Source organism: Plutella xylostella, chromosome 6 (genome assembly GCF_932276165.1).
Source record: "Plutella xylostella chromosome 6, ilPluXylo3.1, whole genome shotgun sequence".
Taxonomy (NCBI): Eukaryota; Metazoa; Arthropoda; class Insecta; order Lepidoptera; family Plutellidae; genus Plutella; species Plutella xylostella.
The window spans coordinates 11,850,918-11,871,656 of record NC_063986.1 but is presented as its reverse complement, the minus strand read 5'-3'; the positions used below and the strand labels follow the sequence as shown (position 1 = coordinate 11,871,656).

Genomic DNA, 20,739 nt, shown 5'->3' with positions numbered 1-20,739 from the left:
TTGAGTTTGCGAATCGATTTAACTACCTCTTGCGGGCGTACTGGGGTAGTGAGCGCCTCGCGATCCTCACTGCCTTTTAAAGCTGTGATAGACGAGGTTACCTCATTCTCTGCTTCACTAGACCAGTTGTGAGTTAAACTCATATTTTGAGAAAAGGAGGAGGCAAGTTCTTCCGACTGCTCCTTAGGAGTTTTTGTGAAAGTACCATCTCCGCGTTTAAGGGGGGGAATGGTATTGGACTGCATTTTTAAACTTTTTACTATTCTCCATAAATCTGAGTTCGGGTTCTGATTTAAAACTATTATGAACATCCCAAACCTACGAATAAACAAAAAGCAGCAAATACAAAATTGTAGAGCGTTATTTAATAAAAGTCCCCTTCAGCCCGTAATACAGTCAATGTATTCCTGAAAATAAATGAGCTTAAACTTGAACTTATATTTATGGAGCAACATATACAGGGTGGCCCAAAGAGTGACGTCCAAAGGAAAATGTTAGATTCCTTAGGTCAAGGGGTAGCCAAATCACCCCCATGTATGTTCAGCAATTTTTAGTAGTTTAGGAGTTATGATTTTTTTTCCAATTTTTCTACGGAAATCGACCTCAGTGGATTAATTATGTTTTATAATTTTTTTGGATAACTTTTTTAAAGTATTTTTTATTTTTGCGTCATCCTCTTAAGTTGTTCTTTTAACCATAAAAGTTTCAGCTTCCTAGTTGTAATGTAAGTTAGTTATTTTTATGTCGAAAGTTCAAATTATATCATCGAGCTAGACTGCTCTGAATTTTCAACTTGAAATTAAAAATTGAAATAGATATTCTCATGGTCCCTTATTATTTTTAAAAACTCCGCAAGGTTCCAAAATAAAATAAAAATAAAAATAAACTATTGCTTAATGGGGTATTATTTGCAGAAAACAGCCTTCAAAGGTACTTGGGTGGAAATTACCAAATTAGTAAATTGTTTCAGAAAGTTGAAAGATTCCTGTTATGTCATTACTAAGGACTAATTCAGTTAGAAAAAGTATCAAATTAAAGGGAAAATAAAACTATTTACTCTTTTTTTATTTAAATTACATTTTTGAATGTAAATTCTTAGTAAAATGTTTAAGTCTGAGTTGTAAGATTTATGAGATAATTGTATTATTAATACTAAGTAAATAAACTCAAATAATTATTTTACACATTTACTCACGATAAATTTTGAAAATGGTGACCTCCCACAGCAATACACAACCTACATTCAAAATCGGCTTGTCAAAGACTGCCAAGCCGACGCAGCTTTATGAAATGTGTTGACCCACTGAACACTAGCCAAGCGCAAGCGAGGTGTGCTCTCTGGCGTCAAAAAGTGTCCCTTCCAACCCCATTTGTGCAGCCGTCAGAGAACCTCCCACCTGGACATAAATTGCCTTGGGAGACCTGGAAGTCTTTAAACCGACTTCGAACACAAGTCGGTCGTAGTAAGGACAATATGGCTAGGTGGGGATTCACGGATGCACAAAATCTGAACTGCTTGTGTGAAGCGCCACAAACTATGGTGCACCTCACTTCATGCCCCGCGTGTCCCTACACCTGTACGCGGGAAGAGCTCATGACCGCTACCAGCGGTGCAGTATCAGTGGCCCAGTTCTGGGCATGTATTATTTAGCGACTTTGTTCGTTTGTCGTCGACACGATAAGAAGAAGAATAATAAAATTATCTCATAAATCTTATTACTCACACTAAAACATTTTACTAAGAATTTACATTAAAAATGTAACTTAAATTTTAAAAAAAGTAAATAATTTTATTTTCCCTTTAATTTGATACATTTTCTATCTTTATTAGTCCTTAGTAATGATATAACAGGAATATTTCAACTTTCTGAAACAATTTACTAATTAGGTAATTTCCACCCAGGTACCTTTGAAGGCTTTTTTCTCCAAATAATACCCCATTGAGCAATAGTTTATTTTTATTTTTATGTAATTTTGGAACCTTGCGGAGTTTTTAAAATTAATAAGGGACCATGAGAATATCTAGTTCAATTTTTAATTTCAAGTTGAAAATTCAGAGCAGTCTAGCTCGATGATATAATTTGAACTTTCGATATAAAAATAACTAACTTACATTACAGCTAGGAAGCTGAAACTTTTATGGTTAAAAGAACAACTTAAGAGGATGACGCAAAAATAAAAAATACTTTAAAAAAGTTATCCAAAAAAATTATAAAACATAATTAATCCACTGAGGTCGATTTTCGTAGAAAATTAGGAAAAAAAATCATAACTCCTAAACTACTAAAAATTGCTGAACATACATGGGGGTGATTTGGCTACCCCTTGACCTAAGGAATCTAACATTTTCCTTTAGACGTCACTCTTTGGGCCACCCTGTATATTGTTTGTTTATTGTTCATTTATTTAGGGTTAAAAGTACCTATTACTATTTCTGTATTTTACAAAACTAGTACCTTGACCAAATAATACGAAAAACAGCAAACTACAGTGCCACAAACTTATCTATTCCGGTGACAGCTCACGTAAATGTGTAATATTTCTTCATTTTATAAGATTTTAAGTTTGCTTGTAGTGGTAATTCGCTCTTGTGGTTTCAATAAACCCATCTAATCTATATCAATATTTAATTCATTAGTAAACAATGAGATATGGATCAATTTAGTTCGCTGTCACCGGAACAGATAAGTTTGTCGCACTGTAAAAAAGTTATAACTTCTATGTCTTTCCTAATGTTGCCTGGCTGCATTTTTTGTTGCTGTATACATCATCTATACATGTGTGTATGCTGAAGAGAAGCATTTACGACCAGCCACTGAGCAAACGATAAGTTTATAGCATGTTTATAGTAATCACTATCACTTTCTGTCTCAGACCAACTACAAACTTTCTGTCCTAAACATGGAGTATATTATATACTTGCTTACATGTTAACTTATTGGCGTGGACAAAATTGAGAACAAACACAAAAACATTTTTATTCTTGAAAATCATATATTATTGTCAATAGTTTGTAGGTACTAGTGGTTAAGGATCTGCAAATCCAATATAATTAGGTATCAATTAAGTTCTATCAATATAGTTAATCTGACGTTACCTATTGGGACACGCTTTCACACAAGCTTCTCCTTTATTTATGCACGTTGCGCAGGCGCTTCTTACTGTTACTGGTTTAGTGTCTTTCTCATCGGTACTTGGCGGTAAAATACTTTTAGTTTCTCTTTCATCATCAGTAGAGGTCGTCGAAGGTCGGCTTTCAGATGAAGACTCATCAGTTCCTTGTGCAGGCACATCTTTTATCTTTACAGGAATAAATGATGATTTCACACCAACGCCCGGCCCATTTATCTGTTCTTTAGTATTTGTTGAAATTTTCTTATTATCTTCATCTGACTTGTCCTTATCTAGGATTTTTCCTGGTGCATTTTGTGAAGAGAGATTGCTTTTCTTATCAGACACTCTTTTCAGTACTTCTGGAGGGCTTTTCGACTCAGTTTTATTATTTTTTAAATCATTGGATGATGTTTGAGGTGATGGTATGAAAAATTTGTCCGACTTAGTTACCTTACGTTGAAAAACAGTTGGTTTTTTATGCGAAGATGAATAAGATGATGACGGACTGGTATTTACTTTATTTTCTTGGTCTTTTTCTTTTTCTTGTACATTATCTTTGAAAGATTTGGGAGAAAGTGAATCTGTGAAGGTTTTATTAATTAGTTGATTAGATAGTTTATTGCTGGATGTGTTTGAGTCTACAGGACTAAAGCCTTCGGACTTTGCAAGTGATGCGACGGAATCCGGGGAAGGCACATCTTCAAGAACTATTGGTTCTTGAGATGTTATTCGGTTTTCGGGAAGTCCTACAAAAAAGTAAAAATCGTGATTTCTACATACCTTATTGCTTTCAAATACCCCACTTATCATAAATAACTTCAAAATTACATTAATCTTGCTAATTTTTTCATCAGTTACAAAAAAATATTAACCTCCAGCATTTGAATCTGTTTCTGTCTGTGTGGAGATTTCTTCTTCTGATCCATCATCTTCATCTTCTTCGAGGCTTTCAAACTGATCTTGTTCCAGTTTTCCGTATATTGGTCACCAAGTTGGTGACTCAATAATATCATAATCTTAGCGTAGCATGAGTAGGTACTTGAATAACTAAAACAATAAAATTATTATTATAATTTATATTCAAATGTAGGTAGTTACTTTAATAACTTTATTCCTAAGCCTATTTTCTATCTGAACACTTTTACTAAATATTCATTAAATTAAATCTTACCGTTGGACGTACCTTAAGTAATCATTTATTTTGTTTACTGTGCGGACAAGATTTTATGCAAATTTCACCTTTCTTGGCACAAGACTCGCAAGCCCCCTCCTGTTTCTGAGGAATTTCATCTTTGTTATCTTTTTTACAAAGTATTTCAGGCTTGGGTTTAGTATCTTTAGTTGAAGGTGAAGGAGATACTCCAGGAGTCTTATCTGGAGTTTTTGGTTTATCTAATTTGCAATCAGTTGCAATACACGGGGCACCTTTCTTCGTATCTGTCGGTGGACCTTCTTTTATTTTTAAAGGTGCCTTCTGATCTGTTGATTCTGTTTTTTTCTGATCCGTTTTTGGGTTTTGATCATCTTTTTTCTTATCGGCATCTACATTGCAGGGACCAGTCTGACCTTTTGCTGTAGAATCTTGACATTTTGCATGGTACTAAAATGTAATGCAGTGCTTTTAATTAAATAATGTACAAGTTGTAAATAAACAAGATAAAAATATTGGTGCAAGTCTCTAAAACACTATGTTTATGTATAGGTATTTACCTGACTTTTGACTCCTGGTGCTGGTGACTGTGCTCCACTTGTCGATACCTGAAAGAAACACAATTTATGAGAAGACATATTTTTAAGTTTATAATTTTTTTACTATCAAGCTCCTAGCAGATTCATCTGATACCTGTATCGCAGGAACACTTCCAAATAATCTGAAAATAGAAAAATAAATCAATTTTGATTTGCAGTCACCATTATCCTACCTTCAAACCTAAACCTACCTTCTTCAATGCAATTCTACAGGTTTCAGTGAAGATTGTTCATAAATGGAGATCTCCTGGCCCATCATAGCTAAAAACAATCTCCAGAAATGATGGCCTATGCCACATCCTGTCCCGCGTGATCGTAATCGCTGTATCATTCAGTGATTTAGTCAGTTTGACATCAAATAATCTCATAAGAGTCAGACCTACCTCTTGATCCTGAGCACGTGGTAGCAGGGGCAGGCGGCGCACGCACAGTCGGCGGCGGGTCGCTGCGTGCCGTCGGCGCCGGGCGGCAGGCAGTGCTGGCGGCACGAGCCCAGGCACGCGTCGCGCACGCCGCGCCCCACGCGCTTGATGTGCTCGTGGAAGAACACCTGGTAGATGCAGTCATGAGTTAGGTTAAAGAGATACTGGTTTTGTGAAGTTTCATTTTTTGAAATGTAACGTGCTAGGGGCATAAAGATGTCATGGTAAAGATAAATGGGTCATATTGTCTGCGAAATTAGTTAAGTAGATTGACTGGTAAGACAGAGGGTCATATCTTCACACGGCATGGTTCAAAGCAGTCATCTCATGTACCACCGTAATGTATATTATGTAAACTCACAAATAACACGATCACGATGCCAACGACGATGCTCAAATAGACGAGGTGGTTGAGAGAGGCGAGCGGCCCGCCATAGTCGCATTTGGAGTCAAGCTCACAGGGGGGCGAGGCGGGCCCGGAGTCCCCTGGGGAGCTGTGGGGTGACATCCGGGGGGGGGACTGCGCCCCGCACCCCGTGGTACACGCCTCCTTCTGAATCTTGTCCAAAATCTCCGAAATAGCTCTAGCTGAAATGCATTGACCACTGTGAGTACTCATAGTTCACCCGTCGCGCTGGATCATGGTTCAAGATATACTAGGTTAGGAGGTTAAGCGGGATGGATAACTGAAATTTTGAAACTCATTTTGTTATTTATGTTATGCTGCTGTAAAATCCATTTTATATTGTGACATTGATGACAGTTCTGCTACGAAAAATGTAATCACAACTTTTCTGTTTTTGGTTCTATGCAAAGGTGATTGGTCCTAACAGCCTGTTTTGATCTTGTTTCAGAGACCGAGGGTCTGAGCAGCGGCTGCGAGGCGAGCGGGTTCAAGGAGGAGATCGCGCGGGACTACGCCGCGCTGCAGTCGAGGCTCAGAAGAGAGTTCTCTGATAGACAAGGAAAGCTCTATTGTAAGTCTTTTTTAAATTTAATATAATAATAATATAATATGTGGGGACATCTCACACACGGCCATCCGACCCCAAGCTAGGCAGAGCCTGTGTTATGGGTATCGGACAGCTGATATATCTACACAAATACATAGATAGATAAATATTAAATATAAATATAATTAATGTGCGCTAGTGTTAAATTCTACTCTTTGATCAGATACTTATTCCCTTTTTAGGGTTCCGTAGCCAAAATGGCAAAAACGGAACCCTTATAGTTTCGTCATGTCCGTCTGTCCGTCTGTCCGTCTGTCACAGCCGATTTACTCGGAAACTATAAGTACTACAGTGATGAAATTTGATGGGAATATGTGTTGTATGAACCGCTACAAAAATATGACACTAAATAGTAAAAAAAAGAATTGGGGGTGGGGCCCCCCATACATGTAACTGAGGGATGAAGTTTTTTTTTTCGATGTACATACCCGTGTGGGGTATCAATGGAAAGGTCTTTTAAAATGATATAAAGTTTTTTAAAAAACATTTTTCTTAAAGTGAACGGTTTTTGAGATATCAGCTCTCAAAGTCGTAAAAAGTATGTCCCCCCCCCTCTATTTTTATAACTACGGGGTATAAAATTCTAAAAAAAATAGAGGTGATGCATGCTAATTAACTCTTTCAACGATTTTTGGTTTGATCAAAGTATCTCTTATAGTTTTTGAGATAGGTTGATTTAACTGTAAATTATATTTGCTGCTACGGAACCCTTTGTGCGCGAGCCCGACTCGCACTTGGCCGGTTTTTATTTTTTCATTATTATCATCCAGATTTTGTCCTTTCCCAAAGAGCTCCCTCTAAGCTATGCCCTTGGGCTTCCTCAACAAACCAACAAACCACTACCGGCTGTCCAACTAGCTTAGACGTGCGTCATCCGCGCGTCGATATGCAGCTCCATAGACTTAGTATGATGATGATGATGATGGCCTCCTCGTCGTATCCGACGACAGCGACCCTGTCTATCTTCTCGCATGTGCTAGTAGTTAGTATACTACGCTAGTAGCAGCTCTGTCGCTATTCGTCTATTACGAATCTCCTCCGAATCCCCTCTTATCATTGGTTCATCATTAACGCACCATGTGCAGCCACTATTGGTCAAGATGTGACTTAGTCCGTCTCCTCCGCAGCATCCCGTCCCGTGGCCACGGAGGAGCAGCTGTCGGCCGACTTCCGCAAGAAGCTGGCGGCGTGGCAGGCGCGGCGCGGCGCGCGGCAGCCGCCCCCCATGCCGGCGCGGCAGGACCTCAGTGATGACTTCCTCAAGAAGTGGGGTCAGTATAATGGCTACCGTCCAAGTGATATTCCCATACTTTCTGCTCCCTAACCTCCTGTAGTATGACTGGTAGATAATACTTAAGACCACCTGAAGGGCTAGTACGGGGCGCATTTAAGACGTGACACCACGACGATGTTCTCCGTCGCGCTCGCTCTTGAGGCTGCGCGATATGAGTGAGCGCGATGCAAAATGTATGTCACGTCTTAAATGCGCCCCGTTTAATGGAAGTACAGTCTGTGTCACAGAAACCCAACATCCTCAGGTTTAGTTTCCTCATCTGAGCCAGATTCTGGCGCCACTACACACCATGTTTATCCATTTGTTACATACTTTGGCTAAGTACATGCGTGACTTATCCCATTACTTATAATATAAATTTGTACCTCAATTCACTGGATTCCCCTCGTATTTTCATGTAGAAGTGTTAATTAAGCTTATATCCCCCTGCTGCAGACGAGTGGAAGCGCATGAAGGAGGCGGGCGCGGCGCCGGCGCGCGAGGACCCGCGCCCGGACGAGGTGCTCGTGCAGACCTCCACCGGGTTGTTCAAGTTTCAAGGTATACATGAAATAAAGCTGTGTCTCTTAAACTTTTTAGGTAACATGGTATGGGGAATAGGAATACCTACCAGGCAAGAAGATTAGCTAATTCACTATGGTATTCAGAAACGCTCATATGAAAAAAAAGTCTAATGTGAGCCAAACTATATAAGTTAGGTATTCCTCTTCCACTACCGTGATCATCATCAGTATGCTACAATCGTGTGCTAGTTGTAGTAGTGTAGTTGCTATGTTCAGAAAAAAGGCAAGATCCAAGATGCACAACACTCTACCATCAGCCTTTTAAACCTTCTCTTCCTTCGTCCAGGCATATCCCGTCACTTCACGCGCAAGCTGCACGAGTGGGAGAAGTCTCGCGGCATCGCGCCGGAGGCGTCCACGTCGGCCCTACTCCGGGCGGCCCGGGCGCAGCCGCCGGCGCTGGCGCGCGCGCAGTCGGCGGGCAGCGTGGCCGCGGCCGGACCGCTGCGGCGACACGCCTCCAGTCTGAGTGTCAATGATGCTGATGATATTGATTTGTTGTTTGATGGGGATGGGCAGGTGAGAGAAGAGAAGCAAAACCTACAAGACAGGAAATCTCTATAACATTATGTTACTAAGTACAGTCAGCTGCATAAGTAGCTGTAGGTACACTTTTGTACCTTGTCAAACTCACTAACTGCCTATTAAAACAATGTCAGTTTGTTTTGTAGCTAGTTTGACAAGGAACAAAAGTGTATACCTAGCTACTTATGCGGATGACCGTACATACATCGTCGTTCAGTACTGGCCCATAAGCGTGGTGTTTGCACTTGCACAACAGGTAGTGAAATGCAAACGAAGGGCCACTATACTGTAATAACCTTCCACACTAGCATTATACCTTCTTTGTCGAGTAACCAATTTTTCATCACCAGCTATGCGAGCTGGACCCGACCGGCTCGCCCTCCCGCTCGGCGCTGCTGGTGGAAGTAGAAGCGGAGGAGGTGTGCACTGCTGCTCCACTACTGGCCGTCACCCCGCGGCACCAGCCACAGACGCCAGTGTATACGTACGGAGCGGCTGAAGCCACGTGGCTGTGCGAGACCAGCGCCGCGGTCACCGGCACGGCTGTATTGCAGGCTAGTGGGGCTGGTGAGAGCATTCAGATTATACTTATATATACAACTTCAACGTCTATTTACAGAAGTAACAGTTTTCAATAAATTCATGATTTTCATTTAACTATTACAGTGGTGGTTTCTGGTGACCGGGAAATAAAGATTGAAGACAAAGCCAGTAGTAAAAGCAAAGCTCGTGATCAGGTAACGATAAATTGTCATATTTACATTGCACACTCCATGAAACACACTTAAGTACCTTTTCTTTATTTTATTAAAACTTTAACCAATATACCTTTTACAGTCCAAGGTAGACAAAAATAACTCGAAGCGAAAAATCCACCGACAAACAAGTATAGAAGATGACGCCAAGTTTATTAGAAAAACTATTGAAGAAATAGAAAGAGCAAGCTCCAGATATAAAAATGATGAAGTAGTTGAATGTACAGAAAGAGCTCCAAGAGTTGATGATGAAGTGCCATCCACGAGCAGAGCTTCCGAGGAACGAACGAGAGACAGACAACCAACTGAAACAATAAAAAAACAAGATAGTGTAGAAGACTCAAACAAAGATGAAAGTAAAAGAAAAGACGGAGACAAAACAAATGGTAAAAAAAAATCTAAATCAAGAGCAAGGCTAGAAAGAGAACAATCGAAGCCATCTGAGAGTGATACAGAAGTAGACGTTGATACAGTCACGGTTGAAATACCGAGGCGACGGAAAAAACCAAGAAAACCATCTGAAAGACCTAGAACTCCACCAGCATCATTACATACAGATTCTGAAGAAGAAGTGAGTAGTATTACATGCTAAGTAGAGTAATAAACACCTATCCTATAAGTTATATACACATATTAGAGTTTCATTTGTGTTACATTATTTATTTGAATACTTTCAGGTGTTTGTTCTAAAACTTAAGGCTCCAGACGTAAGAGAAGGTTCTCCTGAAGTCATCGTCAAGACTACGCGTAAAATATTTTCTCCCGTCGTTAGAAGTGGGGAGTCAGTGCCCAGAGCCGTCATACCTGTGGATGTGGCTGATTTAGCTGAAGTCAAACCCTCGGATCATAGCACACAGAACCGAAGCAACGGCACCAAAAAGAAAATGGATAATAAGAATAACAAAAAACGGGAAGAAGCAAATGCCAGGTTGGTATTTCTGGAGACACTTTTTTTAATGTTTCATACAAAATCTTTAATTAAATTTTATTCTTTAATTATATTCAGTAGATCTAAAAGTTCTGGTGACCTCCACGAAGGCGAAGAGCAGAGGAAGAAGACCAGGCCGCCGCTACCACTGTCACCATCATCACAGAGGAAGCCGCAGCCCAAGGAAACTGCACCGTCCATTAGAATTATGATACAGAAGTACAATATGAAGATGAATGAAGAAGGTAAGACATTAGCCAAACCAGTCTCAGAAAAATAACTATAATTAATTGGGCCAGTTTTAATGTCTCATAAATTAGAATGCACCCTGGGATAGGACCTAAGTGAACTGAAAGTTTGTGTTTTTGAGTAATTATATTCAATTTGAGATACTTAGTTCAGAATAAGCGCCACGTAAGCTCTATTCAGACATTCCATCCCATACTAACGAGGTGAATCAGTAATAAGCCGACTGATATTGATACCAATCAAAAGCACCCTGGACACAACACATCTGTAAATCATCGTAGGTACATTATTACATGACACCTCTCTCGCAGGGCACACGTCAGGCAGCGGCAGCGGCGCGTCGTCGCCCGCGTGGCGCTCCCCCGCCGCTGAGCGCCGCCGCCCGCCCGACATGCCCGTCGGGGTTAACATCAGGTGAGCAGAGTTATATTCTGTTAGATAAGTCACCGGTAGTAGTTGCGAGTTGCGAGAAAACCGGTTTCAGTCTATGGCTTTGTCCAGTATTTTCAGCCGTTTCTGATTAAGGTTGCCATAAACAGAAACACATATCGAAACTGCAGATATAAAATGATAACAGTAAAACCCAATGAAGATTTCGTGACATCACCCATTTCATTATTGGTTCAATAGATACAAAATTACAAATGATATACATTTCGGGTAAATAGTCATCAGGTATTATTTTCCACAGAAATAACCCCTTCCTTGAAAGAGAAGTCCAGAAGTCGGCAAGTGCCTGTCAGCTGTCCCCCCGTGATCACGCCTTCGTAGACAAGCCCCTCACCCCACCGCCACCAGCCTGCATAGACGGAGTGCTAAAATCTCATAGTGCTAACGCGTTACATCCAGAACTGAACAAGGATAAACAAGAGGAAACCAAAGATACCGAAGAAGCCATAAGAAGCAGAGCCAGCACGGACACCATAGTACCTGATTTGACCAGAAACTTGCCGGTTTTCGCATCATTCTCCGACTCTCAATCTACATTGAAACAATCTTCGGAAACTAACCATCCATTTCCGCTCAGCCGGTCTGAGACCTCGCATCACTTCCCGACAACTACACAGTCTATAACTAATGTTAGGAAGACCAGTATTTCCGAAATGACTGTGGCTTCGTTCCATCCTTGCGACACGTATGAGCGGTCGGTTTCGGTGGCGGAGTCGACGGCGACGGTGTCATCAGGTGACTCGGAGGCCACGGCGCGCGCGTCCGAGCGGGCCGCGAGGATCCGGGCCGCCCGGGAGCGGTTCCTGGCATCACCAGCTCCAATGAGACGAGAAGGGACCAGCTCCGCCAGTGATTTGAGGCCTGGAGACAGGTAATTTTCAGAAGCTTATGCACATTTAATCAATTTTATTTCTCGTATTTAATCATTCCTAAGACATAGTTAGTTTCTCAATTATTGAAGTTGTTACACACTAAACCATACATGGATATCAGGGCATTACGTAGTTCCCTTTGTTTTACTACGTCATTCTCTCAATCCTCGGTCTACGTCCAGATCAAGCCGCGTGAGTGAGCACAGCGCGCCGCGCGGCGTGGAGGAATCTTCACTCAGCCGGTCCGCCTCCACCGGCATGGTCAACGTGGAGAGGGAAGCCTGGGAGAGACTGGCTGAAGGTGAGGACCCTTAATATTGTTTGGCGCTTACAGCCACTGACGAGCATTTCAGGGTGAAATAAATTATAGGCGTACCTTCCTTATAGACGTAGGTACTTACTCTTCCCGCGGGAAAATGCTAGGTTAGGTTCGTCCCCGACACCCCAAGAAGACTACCTTCTGTACCTTATAACTGTCTAATTTCATCGTCTTGGAGGACAATAAAATTAGTTCAAAACACAATTTTTTTTGAGGCTTAGAATGATTTTCCACTTTAGACTTTATTCGATTTTAAATCGTTTGGTATACCTAACTCATTTTGTCACAAAAAGAGGATGGGCAAAAATATATGGGAGCTGGGACCACCCTCCAATAGCAATAAGACTAACATCGTTGGATAGGTCTTGTCAATAGGAATAACTTTTGCTTTGACAGCTTTGTTGTCACAGTTGTCCGTCTAGAGATATTTGACTTATAAGTTCCGATACTCGTCAGTTCATCTTACTGCTATTGGAGGCTGGACCACCCTCCAATAGCAGTAAGACTAACATCGTTGGATAGGTCTTGTCAATAGGAATAACTTTTGCTTTAACAGCTTTGTTGTCACAGTTGTCCGTCCAGAGATATTTGACTTATAAGTTCCGATACTCGTCAGTTCATCTTACTGCTATTGGAGGCTGGACCACCCTCCAATAGCAGTAAGACTAACATCGTTGGATAGGTCTTGTCAATAGGAATAACTTTTGCTTTGACAGCTTTGTTGACAGTAAGATGAACTGACGAGTATCGGAACTTATAAGTCAAATATCTCTGGACGGACAACTGTGACAACAAAGCTGTCAAAGCAAAAGTTATTCCTATTGACCAGACCTATCCAACGACATTAGTCTTACTGCTATTGGAGGGTGGTCCAGCCTCCAATAGCAGTAAGATGAACTGACGAGTATCGGAACTTATAAGTCAAATATCTCTGAACGGACAACTGTGACAACAAAGCTGTCAAAGCAAAAGTTATTCCTATTGACAAGACCTATCCAACGATGTTAGTCTTACTGCTATTGGAGGGTGGTCCAGCCTCCAATAGCAGTAAGATGAACTGACGAGTATCGGAACTTAAAAGTCAAATATCTCTGAACGGACAACTGTGACAAGAAAGCTGTCAAAGCAAAAGTTATTTCTATTGACAAGACCTATCCAACGATGATAGTCTTAATGCTATTGGAGGGTGGTCCAGCCTCCAATAGCAGTAAGATGAACTGACGAGTATCGGAACTTATAAGTCAAATATCTCTGAATGGACAACTGTGACAACAAAGCTGTCAAAGCAAAAGTTATTCCTATTGATAAGACCTATCCAACGATGTTAGTCTTACTGCTATTGGAGGGTGGTCCAGCCTCCAATAGCAGTAAGATGAACTGACGAGTATCGGAACTTAAAAGACAAATATCTCTGAACGGACAACTATGACAAGAAAGCTGTCAAAGCAAAAGTTATTTCTATTGACAAGACCTATCCAACGATGATAGTCTTAATGCTATTGGAGGGTGGTCCAGCCTCCAATAGCAGTAAGATGAACTGACGAGTATCGGAACTTATGAGTCAAATATCTCTGAACGGACAACTGTGACAACAAAGCTGTCATAGCAAAAGTTATTCCTATTGACAAGACCTATCCAACGATGTTAGTCTTAATGCTATTGGAGGGTGGTCCCAATCTGCCCATTGTCATTTGTGACATTTTTTAAAAAATGAGTTAGGTATCATCTACTCTCTTGTTCCCTCGTCTCAGTAGAGCCTGAATCTCTACTTCACTACCAGCACCCTAACTCCACTCTTCACCTCCGCAGGTGGTCGCCGCCGCCCCCGCTTCAGCCTGGCTCGTCTGGCGGCGCGTCTGCGGCGGCGCGACGGCGGCGCGGTCTCGCGGCTGTGCCGGCAGAGCCTCCTCGTGCAACTCACCACGAGGACTGACAATAAATAGTGATCGGTTCTGTGGCAGTTGGTCATGTTTTATTTTGTATTTTACCCCTCGCACGTCGATAAAGAAGCATTTTGAAAATGGCGACCGTTATACATACACGAGTTGGAACTTGGAGTAGGTAGGACTGTTAAAGTAGCAAAACATTGAAGTCTTTTTCTATCTTCTGTCCCTCTTCTATTGTCTCCAGTGCCACTGAGTTTTCATTCCCGTGTTAGACAGAATAGAGTGAGATGGCTTGACTTCGGTCGCCATTTTCATTACGTTTCATTATCTGCGCTCATTATATTAAGTAGTTAGGAATTTTCTGCTAACATCGGGTCATGGTACGGTAGTTTGGTGTTTTTATGATTTTGTTTCGTATGACAGAGCACGTCACTATTACTAAGGGAGTGGGTAGATAAACAAAACAAGTTAGTACTTTATTTAAAATTTATTCCTTCTCAATGTTGCCATGCCGACGCGACTCACTCTTCACCACATTCAATATGACTGGTAACAATAGTTACCATATCAAAAAGGACAATATTCAAGGGATCACCTAATGGAAAACTAATATTAATCAATATTAATATGTACTAAGACTCAAAAGAACACTTATTAACAACATTAATGGGTAATTTGGTTGAGGTAGATTCAATTTATATACTTAACTGTGCTTGTGAGAACATGAGGTCATTATTAAATTTAGTGTTATATTCAATATCCCTAGTTTTTAGCTCTCTTTTTTCAACGAAAACAGTCAAAAACTGAACACCTAAAATATACCCCCATGTTCACACACACACATTTTAGTGTCCTTACAATAAATTATAAACTGGAACATTTTAACACCTAGGCCTGTTTTTTCATCGAATTATCAAAGCTTCGCTACATAACTATAGTATGTACTCAAATATTTCAAGTACCTATTTACTTGTAGGTGTTTTTCAGAATGTTTTGGGTAAACAGTTACATACTGTGTGTGTTTGTATTTTAAAGTGTAAGGCTTTGACGCTAAAATATTCCAGCATAAGTCCTAAACTAATATTTTTTATTTAACAGGGGCCGCGGCCCGTGGCTTGGTGCCTCCTGCATTGTATTTATGTGATACACTACGCAACACGCTTGACAATCCTGGGGGTCACTCCTTAAACCGACGAACGAAACAACCACTCTATCTCTTTGTAAAAGCCTGCCAATTGCATGAAAATTCTCGTTCATTCGTTCGTCGATTTAAAGAGTAAGTAACCTCCCTGTTTAACATAAGACTGTACTCAGAAGAGATTTATGTCTCTTTATTTTGCAAGCATGAAATGAAAATATCTTTCAAGGCACTCTATAGGCGCGGTAAGTATACAGTTGGCTACAAGCGTGATATGACACGAATCAATGCCTCCATTGCTACCATTTTCCGTAGAGATAGAATGACGGTATTTTTGAACAGCGGTATTTTAGAGTCGGCTAATGCTGCGTAATATCATTATCAAACCAGTGGTAAAATTTGTTAAAAAAATTAAAAAGAGCAACACAAAATTTGTCCCTGAGCCACCATATTTTAGCTTGCTGTACCTACACTTTTTCTAACAACATATGTAAAACACCGATTGCATCCCATGCGGAGACGGATACTGGGCTAATTACCTGATTGCGATATAGCAGGTTTGGAAACTATGATTCGTGTTTACTATCGTATAATGTGAAACCATATTCGGAAGCGACTACCATGAGAGCATATGCCACTCGCAGGAGGCAGTAATCTTACAAACAACCTTGAGCCACCACACTGATAAATTTTAATTTAACATTAATTTAGTTTACACAACAACTTCTTACCAAACTTCTTCTGTTGGCCTCACTTTGTGGTTGACATCGTCACACTGCCTGCACTTATTATCAATATTTTGAAACACTTGTATTAATTATCTTTTCAGCTAATACCTTTAGATATTAAAGTTGATACCTAATTACCTAGTAAGTGATGAAGATAAACAGGGTTTATGTCGAGGAACAGGCAACAGTAAGTAAGTAGGTACTTTCAGTGGTCGGATCTCGATCACAAAGTAAGCCCAACACTATATCATCGACACCGAAACTAAACATTTTATCGACAAAATTATAATTATACTTAGGTATCTATTCAAGACACTCGGTAGAGAATATTAGTTATAATATTAATATAAACTATAAACTCCCGTTGACGAAAATTGTAAGTACATCCATAAAACTGATACATTTCATAATAAAACGTCTATTGAAAAATACAACTATTAATAACAGATCGGAGGAGATAAGTCATCGGAATGAATAGTTAAATTGAATAGGTACTGTGTTAGTGCATTTATTCTTATGTATTATAAGTGTTTAGCAAAATTACTGCTACAATAGTAGCTCCAGTCACTAAGTTATTTGAAAAAATAAAGAACATCAACTAAAACTTAATAATAATTACAAGTAGAGGTACATAACGACGGTGGAAAGGCAAAATGTATTATCCGCCACTTTTGGCGAATATGAGTTATATATACCGTTGGAATCGCCTGATTTTTCTCTTTCGAATGGTGCGGGTCTCGTTTCGATCTGAGCACTTTTTGGCGCTTAAGACAACGGTGATTTTGGAAATCTTAATACTTTTTTCTTGTATTAAGAGCCACTTTTTTAGTCATTTGTATGTTCAAACATACTTGATCAAAACTAAAGTTATATAAAACATTGTACCCTCACTAAAACAGTAAAACATTGTGACTTAATTCATTTTGAACTAATGTGAATTTGTATCATTAGTTACTTAAGCGACCTACCTGATTGCGTAATTGATATAAAACAAAATGCCTTCTGGTCAAAAATAACATAAAATCACTTAATACATTTTACAATTTTGTAATTTGAAGCCATACTGGCACTTAAACCATTTTACCAGTCAGCCTTACTCGCGGCGTTTGGCGGTTAATACAACTTTACCTAAATCTGTTTAGTGGTACAATTGGCACTTAAGCAGCTTTTTGCGATTTGTAGATAATTGATATAAGTGATATAAAACAATTCAAAAGAATCGCAATGAAGCGGTCTATGGTGTTTAAGCTGTTATATCCAGAAGGATATTGTGTGAAAACGCCAATAATATAAATAGGACCGGTTGGAAAGGTGTCGCTTCAGCACCCCGCCGGGACGTTCATTGGGAGAGGACGTGCGTCTATGCGACAGTTGGCGCCGCGTGCGCAGCGTAATTACGTAGGTACAAACTCAGATTCATTCGCCAGTATAAAACTGTAAATATTTTTTGATTATATCACCGATAACTACATTAAATTATGATATCTATTATATTACTCTTTACACAGGTTCTAAATAAAAGTGTTGCTATAATTAATATTTATTGAGTTATAAATATGCACTTGGATCCTTTCGCCTAAATTGCTATTTCTATGCAAGTAGGGAATTTTAACGTTTCTCTAAAAGGATCCAACCAAATATTTATTTTTTATAAAATATTTTTTCTATGACAATATGGTTCTTAATGTAAAATATTTGTATTGCATTAACATGACATTACTTTTTATACAAAATAATAATTATATATCATAAATAAACTTATTCATAAATAATTTATATCGAAATCTAGTCAGAAACAGGATTTCTTATCTATATAAAAATCTAACCGAAAATGTGTTCCCAAGCGCAAATCTCTGGATCAACTTAACCGATTTTGATAATTGTTAGGTAATTATACGAAATAGAAGACCAGTGACCACGAGTACCACGACCTGTTTGTATCCCATAATTTTCAGAATAAAGTATTTCAACGAAAAGCAAACCTTATAGGAAAAAGTTGGACATGAATTAAATTAACTTTTCTCTAACTTCACTTCATCATCCTCCATCGCTGAAGAGTGCAATATCTGGTATATTCCATCTATCCTGCTTTTTATGCCACCGTAGGAAATCCATCGTTCCCTGGTACTTTGCCACTCTTCAGGGATCGTATGGTCCGTATCAATTCGTCTTATTCGGGGGTTGGATATTTAAATTTCTGTCAAGATGCAGGATAGTCATAAATCTCATCACGAACCATTACGTCCCCACTCCTGGGGCACGGGTCTCCTTCCAATGAAGGAATGGTTTAGGCCTAGTCTACCACGTTGGCCTAGCGCGGGTTATTGGGCCCCAACACAAGCAATCTTGTGCTGAGAGAGTTTTCGGGTAAGTGGGCTACCCAACTGTCAGACGTTTTCAAGCCACCCGAAGGCCTCTGACTAGCCTGTAAGACCTGCCGATTTTATTAATCATAATGATTACGATTATGCATCAAGATACAAGATGCTCCTGGTATATTTGCATCTGCATCCAACTCCCCAGGTGGTGGTTAGGATCATTAAAAACTTCGGCAATGTGGCCATACCATCTTGAAAGTCAATCTTTCATAGTAACAAGGAGATATCCTGGGTTTTGTTGCAATGTTCTTCAAGATGCTTTGTATAGATCCTTCATGTTTCCTATGGCAGCCGATGAGACCATCGCTGGATATAGGGTTACCCCTAGCAGCGTTTGTCCTTTTATAAATTTCGTTTGATATTAAGTTCACAAAGAAAATACTCGTACGCAAGTGCTTCTTTAGAATGGTCGTCTAGTTCGACGTTAAGTCTTCCTTGATGGTTGATCATATCCCATGTTTCTTTAGACATCCATTCATTCTTTAAGTGTTCCTTGTGCCTTATTATTTCTTCGCAAATTTTTAACAACACGTCTTTGATGCCAGTTGTTGCCGATCTGGATACTAAGTTTTCTTCTAACTTGTGGGTCCTGCAGCTTATTTACACGACACCTTTGGCAGATCTTGTGGCCTGCTCCTAAACTCCCGCTATCTTCAAGCACATTTTTCCATCGACTAAGTGGTGATCACTATTGACATCAGCAACCCTCTTATTCCTAACATCCAGAAGTGTCTCCATTTTCGACTAATCGTCGGTCGATTTGGTTCTCGGTCCGGCTGTCGGGTGAGACCCAACTCACATTGTGATAGTCCTTTGGGGTTACCACCACTAAAACTTAGCCATTAACAATGGCTAAGTTTTAGTGGTGGTGGTGGCGCTTGCTTATCAAATCTAGCGTATTTTGTATGAATCTGACAGATAGTTTAAAGCGAGCGACGCTGCTTATGGATTGATAATTGCTTATGTGTCTTGCCCACACTAACAAACGGTGCCGATACATGGACGCTGACCAAGGAAACTGTGCACCGAATCAGAGTTGCACAGAGAGCTATGGAGCGATCCATGTTAAGAATTTCGCTTACAGACCGTATTCCCAGCGTGGTAAATCACCAAAAGACAAAAGTTTTCGTCGTCGGTATGCAGGTCACGGAACTGAAATGGGAGTCGGCAGGAAACTTGGCTCGAAGGCAGGACGGAAGGTGGACAAAGGCGGTGACAGAATGGTGGCATAGAGACGGACGAAGAAATGTCGGTTGGATTATGATTATTAATTAATGAATAAGTAAACCTGCTGATCACTTGGATCTCAATCTCAAAGTGATTTCGCGGTTTTCAATCTAGCTGGCCCGCAGGTACCGCTTCTTACCCTACCCTACCCTATCCTACCCTACCCTACCCTACCCTACCCTACCCTACCCTACCCTACCCTACCCTACCCTACCCTACCCTACCCTACCCTACCCTACCCTACCCTACCCTACCCTACCCTTCTTACCTTTTATACCTTCCCTGGACTTCCACAAATGTTTCTAGACCAAAATCGGTTCAACCGTTCTCGAGTTCTGAGGTCCAATTATAAGTTCATTTATTCTTTAAGTCATTCATCTTAGATATAAATTGCCTTAGTCTGGCGGTTAATTCATTCTTATGGAATGTTTAAAGTAACATAAATTATTATAAAACATTATCCTGGTGTGATGGTTAAATCTCCTTGGTGTTTAAATTGTTTTTACTTGTATTTAATTAAAATGTTAATGTCGTTTAAGCCAATTTTACCTGACTGAGATTTCAGATGCCTATGTCTTATGTCCCTTATTTCAGTAAATAGAATATGTACATTCATTTTATATACAGAATAACATAGAAAACTATTTCAATTTAACGTATTTTAATTTTCAAAGCCATAGCTAGAATAATTACAGAGATATGATTTTTTTTCGAAAATTTCAAACTTTAAATCGCTCTGGTGAACATTTTATGTCATGGCGCTTAAACCATTTTGCCTTTCCACCGTCGATAATATGAAAGTGTGATTTAGCAACAATAAGTAGCCACAATATCTGCAACACTGCAACTTACATTATAGTTATGTAAACTAAGCTAGGCTTAATTAAAATAATAAATTAATTCTGTAAATGAAAATACAAAAATCGTGTTTGGTTTGTAACTATTGCGGTGGATATGGAATGTGTGAGTTCATTGTACAATGAATAGGAGCTGGGGTTTAACTGTTTGATACTTGATCAATATTCTGGGAATATTCTAGGCATATTAAAATCTACAACAGAAAGAAAACGGTTTAGTATTTAATTAAGTAAAACTTAACAGAAGCTAATTTGGAATGGATCGTGTGATA

General features: G+C 39.8%; 2 protein-coding genes across 6 annotated transcripts in view; one reads left to right on the top strand and one right to left on the bottom strand.

Annotated features, from left to right (window-relative positions):
* The window catches only part of LOC105381054, a 79,791-nt gene extending 65,578 nt beyond the window's left edge, over nucleotides 1-14,213 (top strand). Inside the window, exons 7-19 of one of the 2 annotated variants that reach the window (XM_048621775.1) lie at nucleotides 6,140-6,262; nucleotides 7,426-7,569; nucleotides 8,028-8,132; nucleotides 8,442-8,674; nucleotides 9,031-9,247; nucleotides 9,347-9,417; nucleotides 9,518-10,006; nucleotides 10,113-10,363; nucleotides 10,442-10,608; nucleotides 10,924-11,026; nucleotides 11,304-11,933; nucleotides 12,117-12,235; nucleotides 14,063-14,213. In XM_048621775.1, the coding sequence (XP_048477732.1) occupies nucleotides 6,140-6,262; nucleotides 7,426-7,569; nucleotides 8,028-8,132; nucleotides 8,442-8,674; nucleotides 9,031-9,247; nucleotides 9,347-9,417; nucleotides 9,518-10,006; nucleotides 10,113-10,363; nucleotides 10,442-10,608; nucleotides 10,924-11,026; nucleotides 11,304-11,933; nucleotides 12,117-12,235; nucleotides 14,063-14,196 (2,786 nt within the window). In that variant the 3' untranslated portion in view covers nucleotides 14,197-14,213. Of the gene's footprint in view, nucleotides 1-6,139; nucleotides 6,263-7,425; nucleotides 7,570-8,027; nucleotides 8,133-8,441; nucleotides 8,675-9,030; nucleotides 9,248-9,346; nucleotides 9,418-9,517; nucleotides 10,007-10,112; nucleotides 10,364-10,441; nucleotides 10,609-10,923; nucleotides 11,027-11,303; nucleotides 11,947-12,116; nucleotides 12,236-14,062 lie in introns of those variants that run through there. The other variant, XM_048621774.1, reaches the window with a different exon arrangement.
* LOC105381012 lies at nucleotides 2,973-6,051 on the bottom strand. 4 transcript variants are annotated; one of them, XM_038119882.2, is made up of 7 exons: nucleotides 5,647-6,051; nucleotides 5,247-5,413; nucleotides 4,958-4,985; nucleotides 4,825-4,872; nucleotides 4,286-4,714; nucleotides 3,987-4,161; nucleotides 2,973-3,695 (listed from the first exon to the last, which is right to left on the bottom strand). In XM_038119882.2, exons 1-5 carry the CDS (start codon nucleotides 5,902-5,904, stop codon nucleotides 4,307-4,309), a joined length of 909 nt encoding a protein of 302 aa, XP_037975810.2. In that variant the 5' UTR covers nucleotides 5,905-6,051; the 3' UTR covers nucleotides 2,973-3,695; nucleotides 3,987-4,161; nucleotides 4,286-4,306. The 4 variants fall into 4 exon arrangements, with proteins under 4 accessions (XP_037975810.2, XP_048477735.1, XP_037975809.2 ...); XM_048621778.1 differs by having other exon boundaries at nucleotides 3,895-4,161; nucleotides 4,298-4,714; nucleotides 5,647-6,050; XM_038119881.2 differs by having other exon boundaries at nucleotides 2,973-3,860; nucleotides 4,298-4,714; nucleotides 5,647-6,050.
* Nucleotides 14,214-20,739: the final 6,526 nt, after the last annotated feature.